Source organism: Takifugu flavidus, chromosome 4 (genome assembly GCF_003711565.1).
Source record: "Takifugu flavidus isolate HTHZ2018 chromosome 4, ASM371156v2, whole genome shotgun sequence".
Lineage (NCBI taxonomy): Eukaryota > Metazoa > Chordata > Actinopteri > Tetraodontiformes > Tetraodontidae > Takifugu > Takifugu flavidus.
In genome coordinates, this window is record NC_079523.1 from 9,981,059 (window position 1) to 10,005,660 (window position 24,602).

The 24,602-nt window shown below is 42.5% G+C and overlaps 3 protein-coding genes and 1 non-coding gene across 5 annotated transcripts; all 4 read right to left on the reverse strand.

Moving 5' to 3' along the window:
- Positions 1–2,756: 2,756 nt before the first annotated feature.
- On the reverse strand, positions 2,757–2,850 carry LOC130525123 (U6atac minor spliceosomal RNA). Its single transcript, XR_008950387.1, has one exon. It is a non-coding gene; the product is annotated as a U6atac minor spliceosomal RNA (small nuclear RNA).
- A 747-nt stretch (positions 2,851–3,597) lies between these two features.
- Positions 3,598–5,439, reverse strand: card19 (caspase recruitment domain family, member 19). Of its 2 annotated transcripts, none has more exons than XM_057030015.1 (6): positions 5,353–5,439; positions 4,792–4,931; positions 4,522–4,678; positions 4,346–4,399; positions 4,165–4,230; positions 3,598–4,054 (listed from the first exon to the last, which is right to left on the reverse strand). In XM_057030015.1, exons 1-6 carry the CDS (start codon positions 5,357–5,359, stop codon positions 3,945–3,947), a joined length of 534 nt encoding a protein of 177 aa, XP_056885995.1. In that variant the 5' UTR covers positions 5,360–5,439; the 3' UTR covers positions 3,598–3,944. The 2 variants fall into 2 exon arrangements, with proteins under 2 accessions (XP_056885995.1, XP_056885994.1); XM_057030014.1 differs by having other exon boundaries at positions 4,346–4,429.
- A 373-nt stretch (positions 5,440–5,812) lies between these two features.
- bicd2 (bicaudal D homolog 2 (Drosophila)) lies at positions 5,813–12,866 on the reverse strand. Its single transcript, XM_057029957.1, has 8 exons — positions 12,348–12,866; positions 10,838–11,050; positions 10,202–10,354; positions 9,276–9,725; positions 8,148–9,149; positions 7,821–7,972; positions 7,270–7,501; positions 5,813–7,036 (listed from the first exon to the last, which is right to left on the reverse strand). The coding sequence occupies exons 1-8, from the start codon at positions 12,585–12,587 to the stop codon at positions 7,034–7,036; spliced, it is 2,445 nt and encodes an 814-aa protein (XP_056885937.1). The 5' UTR covers positions 12,588–12,866; the 3' UTR covers positions 5,813–7,033.
- Positions 12,867–13,388: 522 nt separating this feature from the next.
- LOC130524629 (transketolase-like) lies at positions 13,389–20,658 on the reverse strand. The gene is made up of 14 exons (XM_057030908.1): positions 20,362–20,658; positions 19,510–19,627; positions 19,276–19,389; positions 19,097–19,194; positions 18,281–18,472; positions 18,074–18,192; positions 17,785–17,981; positions 17,538–17,702; positions 16,875–17,031; positions 16,372–16,502; positions 16,218–16,301; positions 16,039–16,132; positions 15,502–15,624; positions 13,389–14,464 (listed from the first exon to the last, which is right to left on the reverse strand). Exons 1-14 carry the CDS (start codon positions 20,466–20,468, stop codon positions 14,277–14,279), a joined length of 1,887 nt encoding a protein of 628 aa, XP_056886888.1. The 5' UTR covers positions 20,469–20,658; the 3' UTR covers positions 13,389–14,276.
- Positions 20,659–24,602: the final 3,944 nt, after the last annotated feature.

Here is a 24,602-nt window from a genome sequence, read left to right on the forward strand (position 1 = left end):
GAACGCAACCTTATATAGACCAGGACCGTGAACCCACCGCATTTAATACCCCCAACTCAAGGGCAAATCCCCACAGAGACCCGTAACAGAATAGGGTTAAAACATAAAACTCGACGTTTAGGAGGAAAGATGAGGAGCGCCCGTGACTCATCCATTCCTCTCATCCTCCGGTGGTGTTGCTAGATGTTAGCCAAGCGGACAAGTGGACATCAGTTTAATCAATATGTTGCAGCCGCACAGGAACCCGATATCTTTAATGGTTTGTTTAAATCGGTCCTAATGGTCCATTTTCGCTTTTGTCCACGTTTTGCTGTTAAAAGGCGCGGAATCCACACGGTGACTATTAGTCAGCGCGAATTTCTCTGCAGGGGAATTCTGTCAATTACGACTCCTGGGCTGTTGTCCTGCAAACGGCAGCAGAATGTTTAATGTCTGATACATTTAGTAACAAATTGAGTTTATCTGTGTAATAAACACCAACAAGATTACTCAACACCCTGGATCAACACCCTCCTGTAGAATTTAATAACACCTACATCCGATTTAAGCGTTTTTCTTGCATTTATTGAGGCGTTTTGGACGTTGGAAAAAGTTTCCTTGACGTTAATATATATTTTTTTTCATTCATAAAGTTCATCTTTATTATTGTCTTAGTGAAATTAATTTTGTAATAGAAAAGGGTGCCCCAATGTTACGCCAAATGTTGAACAATGAACTGGAAATCGATTAAACTGAACTAACTTCGACTCTTATAGTGTTTTTATCGTTAAAGTTAAATGTACGCCTGTCTATCCTGGTTCTCTAATTATGTCAAACCCCTCTTTAGAGACTGGAGGACACGAGAAGGGATTTTAAAAGATTCTAATGTATTCGAAGCTGGCAGGACGTTGCGTGAAAAGAAAGAAAGCTGCACATGCGTGTCATCTACTGACCAGCACCATTCTGCAGGATTTCCCGTGTCTCCTCACTAAAATGGTCCTGCTGCCAGCATGGGCGGAACGGTACCCAGCTGCACCTCCCAGGCCCAGACTAAACACAATTTTGGGTGTTGGCAGTGGTTCTGCTGTCCCTCTTGTGATGTAATGCTTATTCCATGCTTTTAATCAACCTTTACCACATAGTCATTTCCCTAAGAAACCAGATGCCTCAACACAACCTGGAGAGACGTTCTGCTTCCTGAAACAACTTTTAGTCTTTTAAGAGACAGTTTAGATGTCCTCTTTCTTTGGGGCTCGTGTGAATGTTGCACAGCCTCACGAAGATGGTCTCAATCAGGCGACAGCAGTTTGGCCACTGAGCTGGTGAACCACTTGAGCCAAGAACACACCGTTTTGTGCTTTCTACCCCAGGAGTGAACACAGCCTTCTTTTTAGGAGACCTGAAGCGTCCAGTTAGCCACCGGTCCTGATGTCATGCAGCATACACAATCCTGTCTTTGTCAAATTTGTCCAGACTCTGCCACAAACCCAGAATGGTGCTAACTTGTTGATTGTTCAGGGTCAATCCCGTAGCTCCACCAAGTATTCAGCCAGTTCATCTACACGGTCCATTCCAGGAATGCTGCGGTTGTCTCCAGCCTGGAAAATAAAAACTGATATTTAGGTTCTGTGGCATCACAATTTCCTTGTCACTACTTAAATTCTTGCAGACAGACAGATGTCAGGGACCCGACGAGAACCCAAATGTGACACCGGAGTTCGACGGAACACAGCTTTATTATCAGGAATAGACAGCAGACCGGATTCACCGGGGAGCAGGCAGGATAGAATAGTTGGGGAAGGTGGAAGGTGATCTATAGATCGACTGAGAATTTATTTATTTATCACTTACATCCTGTTGTGAAGAGGACATGGAAGAAGGAAGCTGGGGCTGAAGCAAAACTGTAGATGACTGAAGAGGAGGCACAGCTGGAGGTGGAGGAGGCACGGCTGGAGGTTTTTTTTGGTAGACATTTTCTGTCATGTTATAACATAACATAACTCAGCTGCAGAGGGCACTTTTCTATCTGTAACAACAAAAAAATCTTACTCTTGTTTCACATAACATAATAGCTGACTAATAAATGTGTAAACACCATGTTGAATGTAACAGTTCACCGTGTTAAGTTCTTCAGAGGGATTTTTATCCTGCTAATAGTTATAAATCTAGATAGATTATATCCTTTCTGTCTATACCTGAGGGAAAAATGTAGTCTGCTATCTGAAATGATTAATGTAAGTCGTTTTAGGTTGGTCGTTTCACCTGAGTGTAAAGGTCATGCCATTTCTTTGGTCTGTCATAACATAAGATAATGTTATAACAAGTAATCAGAAACGACGCACTCCAGCGTACAACTGCCAAAGAAAACAAGCAATTTCATCGGCAGAAAAAAAAATACAACCAGCTAAAGCTATGGCAGCAACTGCACAAACTTTATTGCAAAACTCCCGATGATCAAGTTACATTAGCGGTACAAATGCCTGACATGACTTGGACATATTGCATTAAGCATTTACGGTGATATTTTATGTGAAATGAAAAAAAAACGTAACGAATAACAGACCGCAATTTGCGCACGTACCTTGTCAAAATCCACGGAGATGTCCGTAATAAACAGCGGGCAGATTTTTAAATAATAAATCAACTCGAGGATCGATTGACTTTTCCAAAGATTGAGACCGCAGTTCGCAGTTTAATTTAAGGCGGGACGTCGAAAGATTGAATCGCGCATATGATTGGCTGTTGAAAGATTGGATCGGCGACGCGACTGGCTGTTGAAAGATTGAATGGCGCATATGACTGGCTGCGCCACAGGGGCCTCTTCAATCCTTGTCAAGGGGAGTGCTAACCTTCTCTCCTTTCATACAACACGCCTATGGTAGGCGGTACAGTCATAGGTACAGTCATTATTTATAGGTTAACATGCTACAATGATTCTCACTAACGGTGCTACTTTTTTGCAACATTTTTGCTCTAAATTTTAAGGTTCTATGGTCCTTCGGAAACCAATTAAATCATATTATGATCACACTTTCCTGCCATTTTAATCAATATTGGGCTTTATTTAAACGTTTGTCAGTCTGTTATTACTGTACCCATCATGCACCGCGCCTCTAAAGCGCGACGTTAATGTTTAAACCGAAGGAAACGTTATATCTGTTTACGCGATTGAAAGATATGTTTTTTCGGTTATTTCTTCTATTTGAATGTGTTCAACGGATTGTCTATAAATGTAGTCGTAAAAATAAAATACCAATTATAAACGCCACAAGGATCATTTCCTTGTCATGGTTGATTTTGACCACAAGAGGGCATTAATGTCAAATAGAGACTTGTGTCTCATAGGAACATATCCTCTGTTGGAGTCGGGCTTTTAATTGTTTTTTGGAAAAAAAGACAAATTTTTATGTTATGAAAAGTTTATATATAGGTTTATATATTATCATGTACAAAAATGTATCACTATTATCGCTTCAGATGTGTTTTACTTCCTTCTTGATTATGGCATCATGCAATCTTATGCCTCACTTTATGCACGCAGACATAATTGCAATTTCTAAATGCAGATAAGAATCAGTGGCTTTTGGATGATGATAACAAAGAATATACATACAAATGTCAAAGTGTTGCATTTTAATATGCCTTATTTGCAATCAGTGATTTTACGTGGCTTAAAAATATTTTACACAAACATAGCAAAGGTAGTTTGAATGTGTTTCACCTCTTAAAACCCATTAGTGCGTTTAACTGCTTTGAGTTTATTTAAATACAAAAAGGAGCATTTGAAGAACAGGCAAGGTGCTAATCAAGCTGTGAATCTCTGTTATTATAGATAAACATTAAATACCTATATACAGTTTAAAAGTTAGAATTCAACCCTTGAAATTATACATTGTGCTGTGTTTTGACACAAGTGGCATTCACAAACAAAGGAGCTTAAGCTGCTGATGGGAATGCGTTCCCCCTTACTTCATGAGGCTCTCTTCTGTGTACCATATGAGGACCTCCTCTGCTTTTCTTTTCAAACCAAGAGCAGCTATTCCAAGTGCCCGGCTCCCTCCTGTCAACTTGTCCTCTGCAGAAAGAACACACCTTATAAACACCTTGTTTAAAAAGCACAGACATCTATGCATGGGTGTAGTATTACACAACAGGTTACATGCCACAACTGAAAAGCTACAGTACCGCTGTAGTAATAGAGTAAGGCCATTCCCACTGCAATGCTGAAGCAGCCCATGAAGAAGACAGGACCTGGGAAGAGGTAATATCATTTTAAAAGGTAATGAGCTTATTACAGATGCTGTCAGATTGATGTTTTGAACTCCAAAAAGGCATGTTATACTGCACTCAAGGAGGTTTTTCTCACCTCTATCATTCAGGACATATCTCTGAGGGCAGTCTTGCTGATACTTAAGTGGATCTAAGCCATTTGGAGAGAGGACAGAAACACCTGGGATTTGGATTTCATCATGGATTATTGAGCATGTGATGAATGCTACTATATCAAAATAGGCATTATTGAAACAGTTCAGGTGGACAAACCTCTGAGACGGAGCCTTGTGGGCAGGCTGTAGTAAACTTCCTCAACATGCAAATGCAGAGCTCTGTAAAACTCCTTGCAGGCCTCTTCTCCTTTGCCTTGCAGATGTGTAAGAAGCTCTCCCATCCGAACACTTGTGGGTACATCCAAGTTTCGAAACTGAACGTTAACAGCAGATATGCAAATATGTTTAATGTTAAAAAGCAGATGTTTGGGGAAAGTTTTGGGGGAACTATAATTTTGGTTTGGGGTGTTCTGTCTTGAAGACTTACTTTGGTGGCCTCCTTGTCTGTAAGGATCTGTGGGTAGATTCTGTTCAGCTGCAGGATGAGCTTGTCTACCAGCTCCGTGTCCAGCCTCCAGTCAGCTTTGAGGAAGGCGCTATCTTCTATCAGCTGTTCACGAAAATCGTCTAAACAGAGACACATTATAAAAATAGCTTGCTTCGGCAAGGCTGGTACACCAACCAGTCTGATTTTAGATTATTTAATTGAACATGAGGACCCTTTTAGATTTTGTTGCATGTCAACAGCAGAGGAATTTTAACAGACGTGCCTGAGCTGAGGTCTGTCAAGATTATCAAGTGCAGCGATGTGCTCGCAAGAAAAGTCAACTTTATTTAAGCTGCTGATCAAATAGTTCCTTCTACTGTCAAAAACTTTGCAGAGGAAGGACTTATCGCTTTTATTGACACTGCGATAACTTTTAAAGTCATTAACAGAGCCGAGGAAATCTAAGTGATCCGTGACTTACAAATCTGTGTTTAAAAACTAAACAAAAGTAAGGGGAAAGGGCGATTAAACTCTTTTTTTAAGTACAAAAAAGTAACGAACCTCCCATTGTGAAGTCCCTTCTGTCCTCTGTTGGCCACGCCCTTTTACGTCACTTCACATTGGGGCGGGGTTTACGTCGACGTCGAGAAAAAATGGAAAAACCTTTCCTTAAACCGAGAATTAAGCCATTGTAGCGACTTGTTAAACCCATTTTACCCTAATGTCTTACGGGTTTATCCAAGTGACAGAGATTTTAAAGTAAATTAGCGTTTAAAAATAAATGTGAAACCTCACATTTAATTACTTTTGAGATTTTTTAAATGGCATATTATTGTTCACAAGTTCTTCCTACAACATATTATTTTAATCTTAAACAATACGCAACGGAATTTATACAAAAATATGTAGCTGTTGGCCATTTAACTGTCATATGTGTGAAATCCATAGATTAAAAACTAATAATGCATTGTAGATGTAGAACATTGGCTGTTGTTTCACTAAAATAAATTAGCCAACCCAGTACTGATAAAATCATATTTATTTCCCCCAAATACACCACAGTTGTTAGCAAACAGTGAAACGGTCATGGATTTTGTTAGTGTTTTACCAGAAGTCTGTCAATATTTTAATTCCAATTGGACACTTCCAAGAAACACTCCCTCGTGAAATTATGAGGACAACAATAGACATGCAATAGCCTGGATGGAGACAAGAATACTTTTTGTGTAAGAACAATATTGCCTACTTTGAGATAATCAGTTTTCAGTTTGCTTTCCCTTTGTCATGCAAATTGCACATGAACATCCAAAACATAAAATAGCATGGCAGGCTTATTTGCAGACAATGGACTTTAAGTTTATAAAAAAAAGTGGTATTACATTAATGCACATTTAAAAAGAAAACTCTTCAAGAATAAAGTTTATGAATACTATTAACATCTGACCTTAACTTAGAAATCTTTAAATAAGTTTTGTATTAATACATTTCTGTAATCACAAGCATACCTTAAATCTCCAACTGCAATGTCTACAAATGAGAAGCGCTCACAAAGGAATCCGAGTTCAGACCTTCAAATTGATGCTTCATAATTGCAGGGTCAAGATAATAAAACAAACAGAAATTGTGATGAAGATCTGTTGCTTCTATTGGCTGTCTGAAAGGCACCTCTAGATCTAAGGCCAAATTAATAAAAATAAAACCAAGGCATAGAAGCTTTTTTATGTTGACCTAGGTTGAGCATACCATTGTTTTTTTTAAATGATCACATAATCTCTGATTTTATAATAAAAATAAATAAATGAAAACATGTAGAATGTCAATAAATCTGTCAGATAAACATGCACAAACAAGATATAATACTAAAATTAGTACTGTTTTAGATAAAAAATAAAAGAATTTACCTAAGAGCAAACACGATAAAAGTGCTCAGTCAGGGTAAAACAGGCATCAGCAAATACTCATTTTAGTGCTTAAACCTGGGTCAATGAGAATATAGACCCATAAGATGAGCCATTAAAGAAATGCACTGGACTGCTGCTGGAGTCTTCTTTCAAGCTGCAGACATGAGTAGAATACAATTAAAAGGAATAATTCCAGCACTTTAAAAAAAAGTCCTTGGCACAAACTGTTAGATGCAATTCTTGAGTCTGCAAGAATGTTGTATCAACCATGACGAGTGGAGAATTGGTGAGGATAACAGTCACACTGATGGAGCTCCTACAGAACACCACTCGAGATGAGTTTACTGAAAAGACAAGAATAGATTAAAAACAGACAAGATTAAAAGACAAGATTTAAAAAAAATTGTCTCACCATATTAAAAGAAAAAAATCCAAAAGAAAAACACACCATGACAGTTTAAAAAGGCTGAACTTTTGCATTTCATTTGAGCTATAATGGCTACAAAAAGTGAAATTTAAAAAAGGAATAAATTCCAAGCTTTGCAGAAATTGGGGATCTATGGACAGGTTCACTCACATGATGGGTAGAAAAGCCTCCTTTGCCCTTTGTTTTGCCCTTTCCACCCGCTGCTGCAGCGCTGCTGCGACGTGCCTGCTTGTGGTCAAACTCCAAATCCTCCAGGCGCTGCGTCAGGGCCAGTTTCCGCTGGATGGCCATACGCAACAGAGAGTTCAGGGTTTTCTTTTCATCCTCTGCCGCAGCCAGCTGCCTCTGCATGTCGTCCAACTGTGTCACGTACTCGTCACACCTGAGACGGAGGGAAGGCAAAGGTCAAACGTTACAGGACAACATTCATTCCAGCAGGGGGCGCAGTTTCGCCTGCAAACGCTCCTGCTGTTCCACGTTTTCTCCTTCTCCCAGACTGCGTTTTCCAGATGGGAGGATGTCTTTGCCTGGCTCGCACAACTATTACATCAGAAGTTTCCCAGCATGCTTTGCGGCTTTCCAGAGGCAAAATGCATTCAGTACAAACACCAATATTTCGATTATTTATACTTTCGGAAGTTCATGTTCCAGTCCAACAGATGTCATGGTGGGAACAAACCAGTGATTATAAATAATTTTACCTTGTCACAAACATAGCTCGAAGAGAAGAGAACGTAGCAGCATCCTCTTTTAATGCCTTGAATTCATTACGGAGTTTCATCATCGTCTCCGTCACCATGGCCTTTTCACTGTCATATTTACTCTTCAGGTTGGCCAGAGCAACCTCAGCCGTCTAAAGGAAACCAGATATAATTATTAATTCTTGTGCTGATAAAAATCATACTGAAATTTCTGGACAAGCCTGTTCTGGAGTACAATGAACATCACTTCTCTGAACCAAAGCACACATGTGGAACATTATCAAATACACGCAGTGTTGATGTAGACGCACAGAGCGGTTTTCTGACCTGCTTGTTTGCTTTGAGCACAGCTCTGAGTGTAGCGATCTGCTCCCTTTTGGTGCTAAGCAGGGACTTGAGTTTGAGGATCTCTTCCATACAAGCCTCTTTGTCCTTGTCTGCAACAGAGCTCAGCTCCATATTGGCGAGTCTCTGACGTGAAAGGTCTGTGGTGCGGTCCACCGCCTGCTGTAGGTGTCGAATTTGGTCCCTGATGATAGCTACAAGGTTGTAGATGTTCATTGGCTCTGGCCGTTGCTCCGGGGCAGGAGCCAGCGTAGTCGAGGTGTTGGCCGATTGGGAATTTTTAACCTCGGTCTCAAGCATCCCATTACTGAGAAGTAAGGAAGACTGGTGCTCTTTCCCTTCTTGCCCCTTCTTTATAATAGCTTTGCCCTGCTTGTAGTAGTCCAACATGACGCGGTTAGGGGTCTCATTGTTGCACATACACACGTGGTTGTACAGATTGGCTAACTCTTCACTGAAGGATATGAGCTCGTCCTGGGCTACGTTAAGGCTGCCCAGCGACTCTCCTGCAGCCTCGCTGACCAGACGGAGCTCTTTTTCCAGACGAGCCATTTGTGCTTTATCCAACTGGCTGATCTTTTCCACGGTTTGCAACTTTGACCTCAACTCCTGGACGTCACCCTCCAGTCGGGCCTGCTCCTCTTCATACTGATTTCGACACTTCTCGTACTTGGCCTTCAGAGTCTTCAGCTCCTGCCTCAGCTCTCCGGCTTCTGACATGGCCACCGTGTACTTGCACTGCAGAATCTCAGGCCCGTTTATATCGAGCTCATAGTAGTCTCCGTCGTCGTGGCTGTCTCTGTCTTTTTCGCTGTCGAGGGCAGACTGGCGCTCCTTACTGGCCTGAAGTTTCCTCATTGCACTCAGATTCTCAGTAAGTCTGTTGACCGTTTCCTTTTGTTCAGACACTGTCCCGTAGGCCTGTTCTAGCTGCTTCTGGCTCTCCTGGAGAGAGTTGATAAGGACTACTTTCTCCCTCTCCACCTTGACAAGACAAACATATTTTCAGTGAACACAACTGCTTCTCCAAAAATATTTTTTTTCTTTTTAAGCTGTTATAGCATCAACTGATAAATTCACAAATGTGCGTGGGCAATCTCGTGTTCGTACCTGCATAAGCTGCTGTTTCAGTTTCTGAATCTCGCAGATGTTGAGCTCACTCAGCAGGTCGTCCACCAGGCTCGGAGCCGGCTTGAAAGCTTCCAATCTCTTGTTGTCATCGTCGTCTTCGCTCGCCTTCAGCAAGCCATTTTCAAAGCCTCGGATTAGATCGTCGTTGTCGGGCTCGGTGGCGGCGGAGGGATCCTCGTGGAGTTTCAGGTTGTCGATGGAGATGCTGAATGAGCCGTTGTACACCGATCCGCCGATTGTCATGTAGTGGGAGAGCTCTTTTCGCAGGGTGGCCTTCTGCTCACGCTCCGTTTTAATCGTTTCCAAGGCCTCTGTCAACTGTCGCTCACTGATTTCCCTCAGGCGCACGGCTTCCTCCAGCTGACTGTGGAGACACTGGGAGTCCTCTTCCAGCCTGCGGATCTCGTGTTTGAGACCTTCAAATTCCACCTTAGCAGATAGGAAAAGATACCAAAGAAAGGATGTCAGTAATCGTCTCTTCTTCTTAACCACTTTATCCCTTTCGGGGTCACAGGGAGGTTACACAATAAGTGAAGGCAGAGTCCACCCACGGGTGAGTTGCCAGTTCATCACAGGGCCCTATATGAGCATTTGTTGACTCGGTACCTTGCTCAAGGGTACCTCGGCAGTGCTCTGAAGGTGTTCTGGCACCTTACCCTACTACCAGAACACCTTCCATGTTTTGTCTGCACTGGGGGTCAAGTCGAGAACCCTCCACTTCTCAGCCAAGTTGCCAACAAAGCAAAAGTACCAACGCCCTAGGATGTCAGTAATTTCACTTTTAAATGAAAGCCAAAGTCTTTTTTATTTAAAAATTCAAATTGAATAATCAACTCTTCCTTTAATCTTTAAATAACAATAAGTATGTAATTCACCACCCACACGTACCACCTTGCTGGTCTCACCTGGTTCTGCCTCAGCACAGACACTTGCTTCTGAAGGGAGATGTTTTCCTCCTCCAGCTCGCTGTAATCCTGCAGCAGACGAGCTTCCCGCACCTTGTACTCTCTGATGTCATCCCGCAGCTGACCTCGCTGCAGCTCTGCCAGCTCTGAATTCTAAACATGTGGGGAGATTGGCTGTTACGCATCACAAACACTTCTCTGATTGCTAATTGTGACCAGCTCATGATCACGAACTGCGAAAAGGGGCAGAAAACAAAAGGCCTGAACAACACCACCGTAACTGATTACTGTGACTTTAATTGTGACCACACTGTGTTTGATGCAGACATGCCGGGTGAGAAGAACAGGGACCAAGACGGGCACCTGCCAATATGCCACGCAGAAAAGTGCCTTTGTGTCGCTCAGAGAGGACCATTACATCATCGTTCCTGCTGGCTTCACTGCAGTCCTGCTAGTAGAACAACCCCCCCTTCAGTCTACCCTGGACATCTATTGGCGTTCTAGTCTTCAAGCCTGTCTCAGCTCTCAGAAGCATCGCATTTGTATTTTCAGTGTGCATCAGGAGTCTCCGTCGACCGTTTACAACTGTGGGCAGAATTAAAGCACAGCTCACATTCAGATTTTATAGCTAAACACCTCTCTCATGTCCAGGATGATTGAAGCCAGACGTTCATTTTCAGCCTGCACGCTGGTGAAGGAGGCTTTGGCCTGTCTGAGTTCATTCTGCTGTTCCAGGAGCTTCTGCTGGTAAAGCGCCTCCTTACTGGCCGATTCAAGGATCAGTGACTCTTCCCTGCTCTCGCCATCAGCTGCCACCTTCCTGTGGGTCGAGTAAGCCTGGCCAAATGCCTGAGGAGAAAAGAGAAGAGATTAAAAAAAACAAAACAACAGGCCAAACCAACTTTTATTAAGGGGTTAATTGAGATAATGTGGAGAATTAAACATGTAAAGCAGCTTTTATGCTCATGCTATCCTTTGATAAACGCAATAAACCAGACCTGACAGAGTTCATCACAAATTAAACACTTTTTGTTGTTAAGCACTAAAACAAATTTGATAGAACGTCATAGAACCAGTGGCACAAGCCTTTTTGCAATCTGCTCCAGTCAGCGTCGAAAAGTGGGTCTAATGGAGGTCACCGCCAGTGTGGACATTTCACTGCACTAAAGACGCACACCAGACAGACCTTAGCTTTAGTTTGTTCTACTGGCAGCGGCGCATTAATAGTTAATAATGCAATCAGAATAATTTCAGATTGCCAAACTGAGATGACACAAAAGGCTTGCAGTGATGCTGTCGTGCAGCAGCCAACCGCCCGATATGAAAGCAGGTGCTGATGGATAATTCATGGATATACGCCGATTTAAAAAAAAAAAGAGAAGCAGCAGAGTCACGAGATAAAACTGATGGAGAAGAGTGACTCCTCTGTAAAATACCCTCAGAAAATAACGTAACAGGAACAAAGACGAGCCTGAAAGAAAACACGTCAATTTAGAAAAATCACGTAGGACATGAGTCAGTTCCACATTGTAAATCTGCATGTGATTAATGCCACATCCATATTAGAATGAGCAATTCATCAGTAGGATTGAAGCTTTGATTACACTGAAAAAAGCTTTGACGACATGACAGATTAGTGGGATTTTTTTTCCCCACACAAGATCACATTACATCAAAAAGAAGGATTCATTTTAAAGCTGTTTTGTTCATTTTTGTGATCCCATCAGAAAAAAGGCAATGATTCCACATGTGAAGGAGCTATTGAAACATAAGGGCTGATGACAACAACTTAGAGTCATCAATATTTTAATTCTAATGTCTTTTTATGACGGGAAGTGAAAACAACTTTTCTACAGGAGCCAAGTAGGACAAAAGGGGGTTTTGGACCAATATTTTATGTCACAGGAAGTTTCACGCAACATAATATGAGTAATTAAGAATATGTCAGACTTTTATGGCTTTAGTATGGAAATTACAGCAGAACTTTACTGGACTTTACTGATAAATGATACATTCCCCCGATTATGATTCCACAGGCTGCTAAGAATCTCCAAATATATATATATATATATATATATTTGGAGAGAAAAAAAATACACCGTTTAATTTACAAATCCCATCGTTAGTGTCTCGAACCTCGGCTTACCTCTTTTAGCTGATCCAGTTCGTGTCGAACCGCCTCGTAGTCCGTTTCCAACTCATCAAATCGCTGCTTCAGCTGCTGCTTCTCCTCCAGCACCGCCAGTCCATATTCAGCTGCCTGGATCTTTTCATGGGTCGTTTCACGAAGCTCTCGGGTGAGACGGTCTACCTCGGCTCGAAGCCACTGCGGCCCGGCCTCTGTCACCAGCACCGCGTCGGCACATTCCTGCTCCTCCATAGACATCTTGGTGTGCCGCCGACACTCCAGTGTAACGGGACCAAGCCCTGGCTAACAGGATCAGCGTAGAACACACCACCGACACCGCAGATTGTCACCGTCTTTGTTTGAATCGCATCGTGAGCACTCAAAAGGCGCTTATTTCCCCTTTCCGCTGCGCTCTTCAAAAACGGCCAGCCGAAAGGACACTTTTGTCATTCTCCAGGAGTTTCCTCAGCCTCTCTGTGAAGCTGACAGAAAACTTAAGTTGAGATCATCGACTGGAAAAAGCTACCAATAAACGACATTCAAACGTGTGCATCCAGTCAGGGAAATGTAGTTTTACGCACTGCCTCAGTAGAACAACTACAACACGATTCCGATTGCATCATGACTTCAAGTACCAGAGTGCATTTCGTGGGTTTGACTCCGGTTTGGTGATAATGTTGCGGTGCCATCTAGAGGCACTATGTTGACATTACAAGTACTCCTCGGGGAGTATGCCTGGATGTACCACAAAAGAATAAAAATTTGACGAATGCATTGATTGTATTTGCATTTTCTGTAATTGCGTCGATTACTTAAAAACAATCTATTTTTATTATGCATGAATAACTATTACTCCCAATGATGATGGATTACCTAGAAAGGTAATAATGTAAGTATAATATACAATACTATATTGCACACATAAGTAATCATGAACATTAGATTTAGCTGTAATTTTATATCAATGTATTTATTCTGTCTTAAGTTCTACTGTCATTCCTCTCCGTACAGCAATTTTAAAAGCTGGCATTAACTATGATTAACTACAAACACTCCAAACCAAATGTGAAGAACTTTATTACATTAAAGCAAGGTACATAGAAAAGTTCAAGTAACAAAGAAAGTGTTTAAGGGGTTTACAAGTACGATGTAAGTTACTCATTGTACTCAGCAATATTTTACATGTCCAGTGCTTGAATGGCTGTCAGCTCTGTGATTAATGTAAAATATATACTACTGAGCATATGTTTTTTTGTTTTTTATTTACGTTGTGGGTATGTTCCTGTTGTACAGTAAGTACAAATGAACATCGTTTGAACACCATGCTGTGAATGTGTCATGACTATGATTACCTTAAAAAAACAGTAAGTCAAAAACAGTGCTGAAAAGAAATGACTTGAACACAACAACAGATTACATGACATGAAACTGAATGGTCCCTCTTTATAACCTACCTACAATTAACTATTATTTCTACCTTCTACAAACAACACATTTATTTCTGACATTCTGTCATAATGAAAACTTCAAAGTTCTGCCCCACCCAGACCTACATTAGAACAATATAAAACCATTGCCAGTTAAACCAAGTTGATTAAATAGGATTTTAAAAAATCATCACAAGAAACCATGGCGGCATTATTACGCAACATTTCCTGCAGTTGAACAACCAGCGATAACAAAGTTGCTTCAGTTATAAAGATATTAACATACATGTGATTGAATTGGTGTGCTTGTTCTTGCATGTGATGTGATGAACGCGTCGAAAGGAAGGTGGAGGTGGGTGTCTACGTCAGGGTGTACGGCACAAAATCACATCACTTCAGTACATACTTGGGGTGAATCACAGTCAAGGATTTCAAAGGGCTGGGTGTCAGATGAGACAAAACCATACAGGACTGGGCGTCTTCTCATGAGGGAGGAGAAGTGGGTGGGGCTCAGATGAGGTTACTTGGCATTAGTAGAGCTGCTGAGCATCTTGCGGACTCCCTGGATGATGGCGTCCCTGTCGATGCCATAGACCTTGAGCAGCTCGTGAGGTTTGCCGCTGCGAGGAATGTGAGACACTGCCAGACGGTGCACGGTGAAGCCGGACTCGTTGACCATGGCCGAGGACACGGCCTCGCCGAGGCCGCCTGAGGACAATACAGAAACATGGACAGCATCACTGCTGAATCCTTGAAGGAGATCTCCTAATTTAAACATTTACATGGTCTCTAATCCAACTACTACAGAGAATAATGTTGAATAACAGAAGTAGAAAGCATCTTTTTTCTTTCTACACTCTTTAAACAATAGCCATATAGTGGAATTCCTGGGATTTTTCATATTTTCTAGACCCACAGACTCCTCACGCGATATAGATTTTATTTACCTGTAATATAAGGTCCAACATTTATGAACAGCAACTTTTAATAAAATTATTTATTATTAGTCATTAGTCTAGTAATGCCTTGATAACAAAATATCTCTTTTATAATTATTGTCCATCTCTGGGTACGTCCTGCATTTTAGAGAACACTAGCCAGGGCTACGATATGTATTCATGTGTGTGTGCGTGCGTGCGTGCGTGCGTGACAGACAGACAGATTGATTGATTGATTGATTGATTGATTGATTGATTGGTTGATTGATTGATTGATTGATTGATTGATTGATTGATTGATTGATTGATCTCAGGGTCCTTCATTTTCTTGTTTGGCATTTTTTTTTTTTTATTGATTTATTTTTTAATAGTTAAATTCAAACGAGGCCACCTAAAATACACATTAAATCTCCTGTGGCCTGTTCGTACCCAAATGTCCTTTGTTAGTGGAGTTCGTGCTCTCACCCATGTGTTTCTCTTATCAGGCACAAGCCTGTCTGTGGTATCTGGGTCAAAGCGAAGCCTGCGGGCATGGCTTGGCTAAGGAGAGCTGACAGCACTCTTCCTCACTGACTCTTGCACTTGAAAAATGCACCACGATGCCGTACCTTGTCTCCAAAGAGGGCGCGCGACATTCAGTGTCTCATCAGCCAGTAGGCAAGAGCCACTGCACGGCGCCTCTGCTGTTGAACCAATTGAAACATGCCACCTCAGCACGCCCGAGGTCAGACGCCAGGGACAGAGCCCTGGCTGTGCTGCGCTCAGGATGTTGGCAGGCCATTTAACACGGACAAAACTGATACCCACCTTCATAGTAGTGGTCTTCCACGGTGAGGATACGGCCCCTCGTGGCACGAGTGTGGTCCATGATGGTTTTGATGTCCAGTGGCTTGATTGTGAAAGGATCGATGACCCTGACTGAGATCCGCTCTGGAGAGGAAGTCAGGTCAGCAAAGTTTGACAAAAGACCAATTAAGAACAATTGAGAACAATTAAGGGAACACTTTGCTCCCTTTATGATGAAGGTGTCAGCACAGTGCAAATGTGGAAGTAACACCAGTATGAAAGTTAAAAACATCTACTAATTTACTGGTATTTGGTGATTATCTTCAATAATATGCAAATTTAAACAAATCATATCTGAATATTAATGATGATTTCTGCAATCAGAATTGAAACCTATTGAGATTCCCTGTATCTAAATATTAATTATTACCAATTAAATAAATACAGTAGATGATTTTGATGATGAAATGTGGAAAAAAGCAGACTTTTGGAGACCTCAGTGAATTTTCGTATTTATTTTGCCAACATAGCCAAACGTATATTGCTGAAGGCATTTACCTTTCTTTAAATGCTCAGCAGCTGCCAGAGCCTCATGCAAAGTCAGTCCAGCTGCCACAACGGTCACCTGGTCGTCTTTGCTCTGGTACACCACCTGGGAACGGCAGATTTGTGTTTTTATTTACTTGGTAATGTACTTATTTTATAACCAAGCCTGTCCCCCCTGCTGTGCTCCTCACCTTAGCCTGGCCCACGTGGAAGTCCTCGTTGCTGTTGTAGATGATGGCGCTGTCCTGGCAGCTGGTGCGGATGTAGCAAACGCCCTGTGCAGAGATGAAGAATACAGCCAGTGGAACCCAAATAGGGGTTATGATGCACGTCTGTCTCACAAACCTTAGTGCACGCAGCCAACTCTACAGCCTTCTCTGTGGACACGCCGTCGCTGGGGTACAATATGGTTGCCGTGGGAATGGCCCTGAACATGGCCATGTCCTCCAGGCCCATCAGAGATGGACCTTCTTCTCCTGCAGGACAAGTACAGCTTTTCATATCCAACATTCAGAAATGGAGCAACCTGTGAAACACCGGGTGTGCTGACACATGCAGATCTGTGTGCACATGCAGTGTTCTACCTGTACTGGTTCTCTGCTTCCAGAGGAGACAAGAAGGGAGAGAAGAGGGTGACTGGGCCAAAGGGGTTAAGTGAGGGAAAGCACAGGATTAGAGGGAACAAGAGGATCACAAATACGGGCAGATGACACGTTTATCTCCTGGGGATAGTGTGAAAAATTGGTGAGAGGGACAAAAAGGTGAATTCGGTGAAGACGTGTGGAGGGTCGAGGAAAAGAGAGGGCGGCAGAGCGCTGTGCACGGTTCACCGGTGGCATCTCACTAACCAGTGGACAGGCCGCAGTGGGAGCCACACAAATTGATGCTGCTGTCCGAGATGGCCGCGATGCGAAGCTGGTCGTAGGCACGGGTGAAAAAGGATGCGAGAGTGCTGGCAAAAACAAGGTTCCTCTCACGGGCAGCGCATCCCATGGCAACACTGACCTGAAGCGAGAATTTAAAGAGTCTCATATCAGTTTGTGTGCTGTCAGTGTTCGAGCTGAGGGGGAAAGAATTCATGCCTGGAATCAGCATTGTCTGTGCAGCCTTTAAGAACTATTTGCATTCAACCATAAACCTTTCATGTGCATTCAGCCAGATGGCCCCACCCTCTGATTAATATTTTACTTCTGAATACGCCTGTCGTGACTGCTTACCATCACCCACACGCCTGACCTACATTAAGGTTGGCTGCTGCTGGAGCTGCAGCATTGCAAAGAATTCATGTGTCGCTTCATTTTACTGACCTAAGATCAGGTAACTATGATGACCTGGGTAAAATCCTTATTCTACATCGGTTAAATTAGATACGATTAAATAGCATGCACGCAGACACTATTCTTTCTGGTTTATAATTACAGATAAAGAAGATGAATAGATTAATCACAAATCAGAAGATTAAAGAACGAGAAGAGAATCTACACAAGCTTGTAACTTGCGAGGGAACATACCATGTTTTGCTGAGCGATGTAGCACTCCACATAGCGGTTTGGATGCTCATTCTTGAAGATCTCAGAGAAGGTCAGATTGTTGGTATCCCCATCAAGCGCCACAACGCGTTCATTGTAGCGGCCCAGCTTGGCCAGTGCCATCCCATATGCTTTCCTTGTTGATATCTGAGAAGAGATCATTTGTTTAATGATTTTAGGAAGCCTGAACGACATGGGTTGTGTGCTTGTTTGTTCACAGGAGGCAGACCTTTTCTCCAGCCTTGTAGCTGGGTGCACTCGGCATCCTGATGTTCCTCAGGCTCACCGGCGGTGAGTCCTCGATGGGAGTGGAAGGGTACAGATGCTTGCTGCTGTTTGTGACACGGCTCTGCAGGTCCTTAATCACCATGTCGGCCATGTCTTTGGGGAGAGGTTTGGCATGCCACCCGATCTTATCCTCTGCAGCTGAAACCACATGGGCCCAGGTTGTCACTCGGGTCTGAACACTTCTGCTAATGTGAGTGAGATGCATTTGCAGATGAGGTGCACACGATTACCCGGAATGCCTTTCCCCTTGATGGTTTTAGCAATGATGGCCGTGGGTTGATGGCGCGGCTGACTCAGAGCTTTGCACAGCTCCTCTACGCTGTGTCCATCCACGACAATGGCATGCCAGCTACACACACAAGGACATGAGTTTGGCTGATACGTTTGTTGGGCAGACAAACTTTTCTTTGGTTTAATGCCACATATATTGTATTTACCCAAAAGCTTCACAGCGTTTCTGATATTTCTCCACATGATGCTGCAGGGGGGCAGAGTCACACTGCCCCAGGCGGTTGATGTCCATGATGGCCACCAGGTTGTCAAGCTGGTAATAGGAGGCAAACGACATGGCCTCCCAGACCGCACCCTCAGACATTTCACCATCCCCCATCAGGCAGTAGACCCGGTAACTGAGGAGGACAACAGAGCGAAATGAGGGTGGGATGCTGGGAAGGCAAATCACACCTAACAGTTCTCTGACAATTTTCCATTCAGACTCTCTTTACACAATCTGACAGCTGGGCCGGGAGCCAGCTGTGGCACAATGGAAGATCCCAGAGGCTGTTCAAGGGTGTCGGCCCTGAATTCCATATCTTCCTATAAAAATAAAATCCTTAAGAACAATCTGTTTTCATATATTGTGAGGCACGGATCAGATGTTTGTGTCAACACTAATGAGGAGGCTTAACTTGAGTTGCAATAGAGCGAAACAGAGCTGCAGATAGATATCTGATGGCTGAATCTGATGTAGGGAGATAAAAAAACTGAGATATGACTTCTAGCCCTGTGATTATTAGAGCAGAAGAATTGTAGGGGAACAGCATGTAGCCGCAGCGCACATCCACAGATCCCATTCGAATGAAGCGCTGTTTGTCTCTTGCTACCTAGCTCAGGTTTGTGCCAAACAAATCCAGAAATACATTAAAAAACACACACACACACATCACAGAAAATTTAAAGATGCAAAAATGGGTAGTAACTGGTCAAAGCAATTTAAAAAAAACAGTGGAGTTACGATATTGGTGGAGGATTACCTCGATCTGTCAAAGTATTTTCCAGTGTAAGCCATTCCACAGGCCACGCCGAGACCCTGCCCTATAGAGCCAGTGGCCAAGTCCATGAGCTGATGCTTCTACAATGAAAACAACACAGGCACAAATGAACCAGAACGACAATTGCGCTATGCTCGTTCTTTCCACGGTTTGGGACCTACGTAGGTTGAGTGGCTCTCCATGGTGGAGTCAACATGACACAGACTGAGCAGCTCCGTCTCCTTCAGAAAGCCCGCTTCCACCCACATGGAATAGAGAGCTGGAGCTGCATGACCCTAAAGGAGAGAACAAACATGGTTATCTTTAATTCTCCCAGGAAAACATCCAAATGCCAGAGCCAAAGGACAGAGGACAGAGGACAGAGGACAGAGGACAGAGGACAGAGGTGTTCTAACCTTTGACATGATGAAGCGGTCATTGTTGAAGTTCCGTGGATCGTCGTAACGATACTTCATGGTGTGGAAAAACAGCACCGACATGATCTCTGCCACACTGCAGCATGATGTTGGGTGTCTGGGAATCGAAACAAAGTGGTGCGTGTTCAGAAAAATCCAAAACAGAGTCAAGTCAAGCAGCTTCGGCTTGATCACGTTTAGAGCATTTAAAGACTTTCACAGCTGTCTAAATCCAACCAGCAATCCCTCCACAAAATGGTTATTTTTTACCATTTAGAAAATGTTGAATGCATAACAATCTGTGAGAGAAATCCACATATCCTCACATCTAAAATTGTATTTCCAAATGATGAAAAATAACGCGTTCAACTTTTTATCCTGCAAAATGTTTTATTTTGAAATATTGCATACTGAAAAATATATGCTGACTTTTAAGGTCACTTGATGCGACGCTTGCGTGCAGCACAAAAAAAACCCATAAAGGAGATTGAAGGGGAAAAAATGCAGCATGTTCAATGTTTTAAATAAAATAGCCAAGCCAAAATACAGTAAATGGACTGTGGTATTTGCTGTAGTGATATTTTATTTGTCGACCTAATTAGCAGATGTTCAATGGAGAGCGTTGTTTCTGTGTTTGTGGATGAGAGGAGAAGAACAAAGACAGGACATTTTGTCCTTTGGCCTTTCACTTGCATTCATCAACGAGTCCACATGTATTAAACATGTTCATACGTGCACCCTTCAGCTTGACAGTCAAGCATGTCGATGATCATTTGCAGACAGTTAACATATATGAAATGTCCATTTTGTCCAGTTTTGATTCATATGAGACCGTGTGAGTGCGCCACTCACCCGCTGCCTGCTGCAGTTGTCGCCTTGATGGAGTTGATCCGGAGGCGGTTGGCGATGTTCCTCAGTGCCTGCAATGTTTGTTGGTCCGGTTTGTGATAATCCTCCATGAAGGCGAAATGTCAAGTTCCTCAGTAGCAGAAAAGTGCCAAAATCAAGATTTCAACCGTGTGTGATGAAGAAGCACACCTGTGTTCGTGTGTGTGTGTCTGTGTGTATGTGTGTGAGGGATGGCAGCAGAGAGAAAGAGAGTGAACATGGACGACTGGCTGGATTTATCCTGTCAGGCGCGTGGCCGCATAGATGCAAAGGGCACGCACGCACGCACACACACATACACACATACACACACACACAAAGAGGAGAGGAGGGGGAATCTAATGACGTGAATTGGGTGTTACTGCAAAAATCTAGTTCGGGACATTTCATTGGTTAGTCTGTGAGCCGTGTGGTGGTTGAAGATTATAGTTACTGATGAGCCTCAGTGTGTGTGTGTGTGTGTGTGTGTATGTCTGTGTGTGTGTGTGTGTGTGTGTGTGGGTGTGTGTGTGTGTTGTGTGTGTGTGTGTCTGTGTCTGTGTGTGTGTGTGTGTGTGTGTGTGTGTGTGTGTGTGTGTGTGTGTGTGTGTGTGTGTGCCTGTATCTGTGCTACATCAACAGTTAAGACAAGAATATGCATTTCACTAATAAAAGGAGGACCTTTGGGAAGCGAGGACTCAGACTTGGTTTTAAGGTTAAGATAAAAATTGTCTTTAGGGATAGTGTTAGAAGGAGGGTTAGGGAGGGAGAGTCCTCACAAGAATTACATACAAACATGTGTTTGTTTGTGTCATTAAATGGAAATTATGGGTGTGTATACATGAATAAATAAAGGAAACGTGATGAATTAGGAAAAATACAATTTATAAAAAAAAAATGTTGATTTAACATTTTTCTCTAAAAGTAGTTTCACAGGAGACCACACGCTGGTGTAAAAGTAAAAATTAGATCTAGAAGAAAATAAATTAAAAGTAAGATAGATATATGGGCACATTATAAAATAAAATACTAATTATAACAATATTGTAAAACAATGGTTTTTCCATCATCGAAATATTGTCCTAATACTTTTTTTACAACTATATATTAACCCTGTAATTGTGTGTCATGAAAATCGAATCTTTTCCACATGATCGACTCTGCCGAAGCAGCCTAGTGTGAGTGGGACAGGAAGTTACGGATGAAGAGAAAATAAAACATCCGGGAGACTTTCAAAATAATGAAAATACCTAGTTTTCGACGGATCAGTTTCATCCGCGCAGAAGGAACCCGTAGTTTTTGCTTTAAAACTAATTCACAATATATAATCTGTCAATTAGATATTTCAGTTGAAATAGTCGAATTACATTACTAAAATGTGCATAATTCTACTCCAGGATGAAATATTTTAACAATATCTTCTTTTGAGGCTCGTTATTTACACTACAAAGTGAATTTATGGCGAGACCCAACATGAATTCATTCACTAGTGCCTGCGGGAGCCGCACCGTGCTGAATGAAGACGCATTTTGGCGAAGGACGGAGCGGATATTTCCGATCCTGACTGCAATCGCATCGGAGTTACTGGTTTATCGTGTTTGGCTGGAGTTTGTCTGCCCTCTACAGGACAATCTGATTAGTACAATTGACCTTTTTCCATCACAATGAAACATGCAAAAATTAATAAAATACATTACATTCGATGTAACAAAATTTCAGTTATGCCACATCTTATTTTTCATGGGCTCTTCATAAATTAGATACGATTCTTCTTTGAAGATTGAATCATAAATGGCAGACACCCACAATAAACAAAAAAATGAATGAATGAACACGATAAATGTGGAATCAAACTGAAAGATTGTCAGAATGTTCTGGTCACAATTCCCAATGCAGCCACCAGATGGCGCTAGTTTGCAAATAATCTGACGTGAAGGTCGTCTGAATGATGATTTACAGGTCATACACATCCCATTTATTGGCAAATTTTTCAAATGAAATGATAGCAAACACTTAAATCCTTACAAGATTGCTTAGCAGATCATTTTTGAGCCATTTGTTAATCAACTGAGTGATGATATATATACACATATTTTTTTAAACAATAGCTCAACAGAAATTGATATAAAGCCTTTATTTCATTGTGAAATAGGTGAACTTGTGCTTATGACACGTGCTCTCTGAGTGTCATTGCTGTGAATCATTGTCCTCTCCTGTCGCTATAACCATGTGATCATCTCGCCACATCCCTGCCCTTTGCTGTAGCTGGGAGGTCGCGTCCCAGCAGCTCCTCACTCACAGCCGTGGCGATGCCATCTCTGGAACCCGCCCACCACTACCGCTCTCCTGGTTCCACCGACATTGTCCTTCTCCCGGTTTCCAGCGGCTCCTTTGGGCTCCTGGGTCCTGTCAGAAAAGCTTTTCCTCACAGAGCCCCCACAGGTGCCAGCCAATGGCAGCCTGGGAAGCAGATGCCCATGTGATGGTGTGCAGCCAATGGCAGACACCCACAACTGCACACTTCCTGGAGGGAAAGTACATTCAGAGAGCATGGACGTTTCTATTTTTAATCTCTCTGGTAGAAAATAAGAGGCAAAGCAACACTTTTTTTGCAACAGTGCCTTAATATAACACTGGCAATATGTGCAACACAACGTGGAGTTCACATAAACAAAAATGTAGACAATAAAGACATCCGATGAATCTCACGCACATGCAATAAATCTGCTTTAATGTCACAGCGTATTTATGGCTCCACAGTCATCATGACATGATGTTTCTCCATCTGTATTAGACCTGTCTATCACCTTCAGGCTCCACCATTTCATTTTTGATTTCTGCTTTGGGAAAAAAGAGCATCCAGTCCTACATATGCTCAGCTGAGCCCTCACCGGTGGGGAGAATCTCCACTAAGATGAAACAGGCGACAAAAACCTGACGCAAAATCCTGTAAAGACAAGTGTCGGGAAGATTCGGATGAAGAACTCTCTGCGAGCGGAGAGAGTGAATAGCAGAAGAGAGGAAAAGATTCAGGGAGAGGAAAAGATTGTGCAGTTCAGGCTGAGCATGTGTTGAGGGCTCAGCAGTGAAGTTGACGATGCACTGGGAGAACAGCTGCGCTGCAGGGCTCTCAGCCTCCATCACTACTGCTCTCCTTCAAGCAGCTCCGCCAACACACACACACACACACACACACACACACACACACACACACACACACACACACATGCCTGTATGCACACATGATCATATATGCACACACGCAAACATGCACACAGCTCTCATAAACATGCAAAAGCTGTGATTGTTGCATCAGTGCTTCTGCATCACTGCATTCTAACCAGGGTTTTTTTTTTTAATGCCAAGTCAAGCCAATGAAACATATTTGCATATGCTAATATTCACAGTTGTATGGCGGTTTTATTCCGTTAAGGCATAACCTTTCTATTTAATCAATAATGACCCTGTCAAATTTGTTAAGGACAACATCCAAATACATTACAGATATGTTGATACGTTGTGTAAATATTATATCTTAAGAGGGATGTTGGAAAAAGAAAAACTGCAGGGAAATCATGCATTTGAATATTAAATGACTCAGTTTCAAAGAGGTTGCATGCTGGGAGATTTCGGTGACACAGAGAGTAGAGAAGCAGATGAAATCAGAGGTGGAGGCAGGCTCGCTGTACTGAGCCAAATGGCTTCATTGTTCCCCAGGGACCTTTCTACCCTCGGTCTTTACTCTATTTTCAGTTAAATTAACTGCTTTGCTCTTTATCAGGGTCTCCAGCCTGAGAATGTGCGAGTGTGCGCATGGGGACGCGTGTGAGTTCTTGCACGCCACATACTGAGGACCAGGAAACATGTTTCACTGGCAAAATGAGGACACTTTTTGGAAATAATTACATTTTGGCTGGTCATCACGATTATGAGGGCCGTTAAGACTTTTATTTTAAGGTTAATGATAATTAAGGTCAGGCATATGTTAAAGCAAGTGAAACAGAGGGACATGTGGGTTCAGTTGGACAAAGACGGCGATACAAATATATTTTCTATGGTTTATAAAATATCAAATAGGTTAAGAACAAGCAGAATGTTAAAACATGGATTAAAGTGGGAAAAGACCCATTAGTAGCTTAGCTTAGCTTTGCTTGGTTTAGCTGGACCAGGCTGTCCCCACCTCCCACACACACACACACACACACACACACACACACACACACACG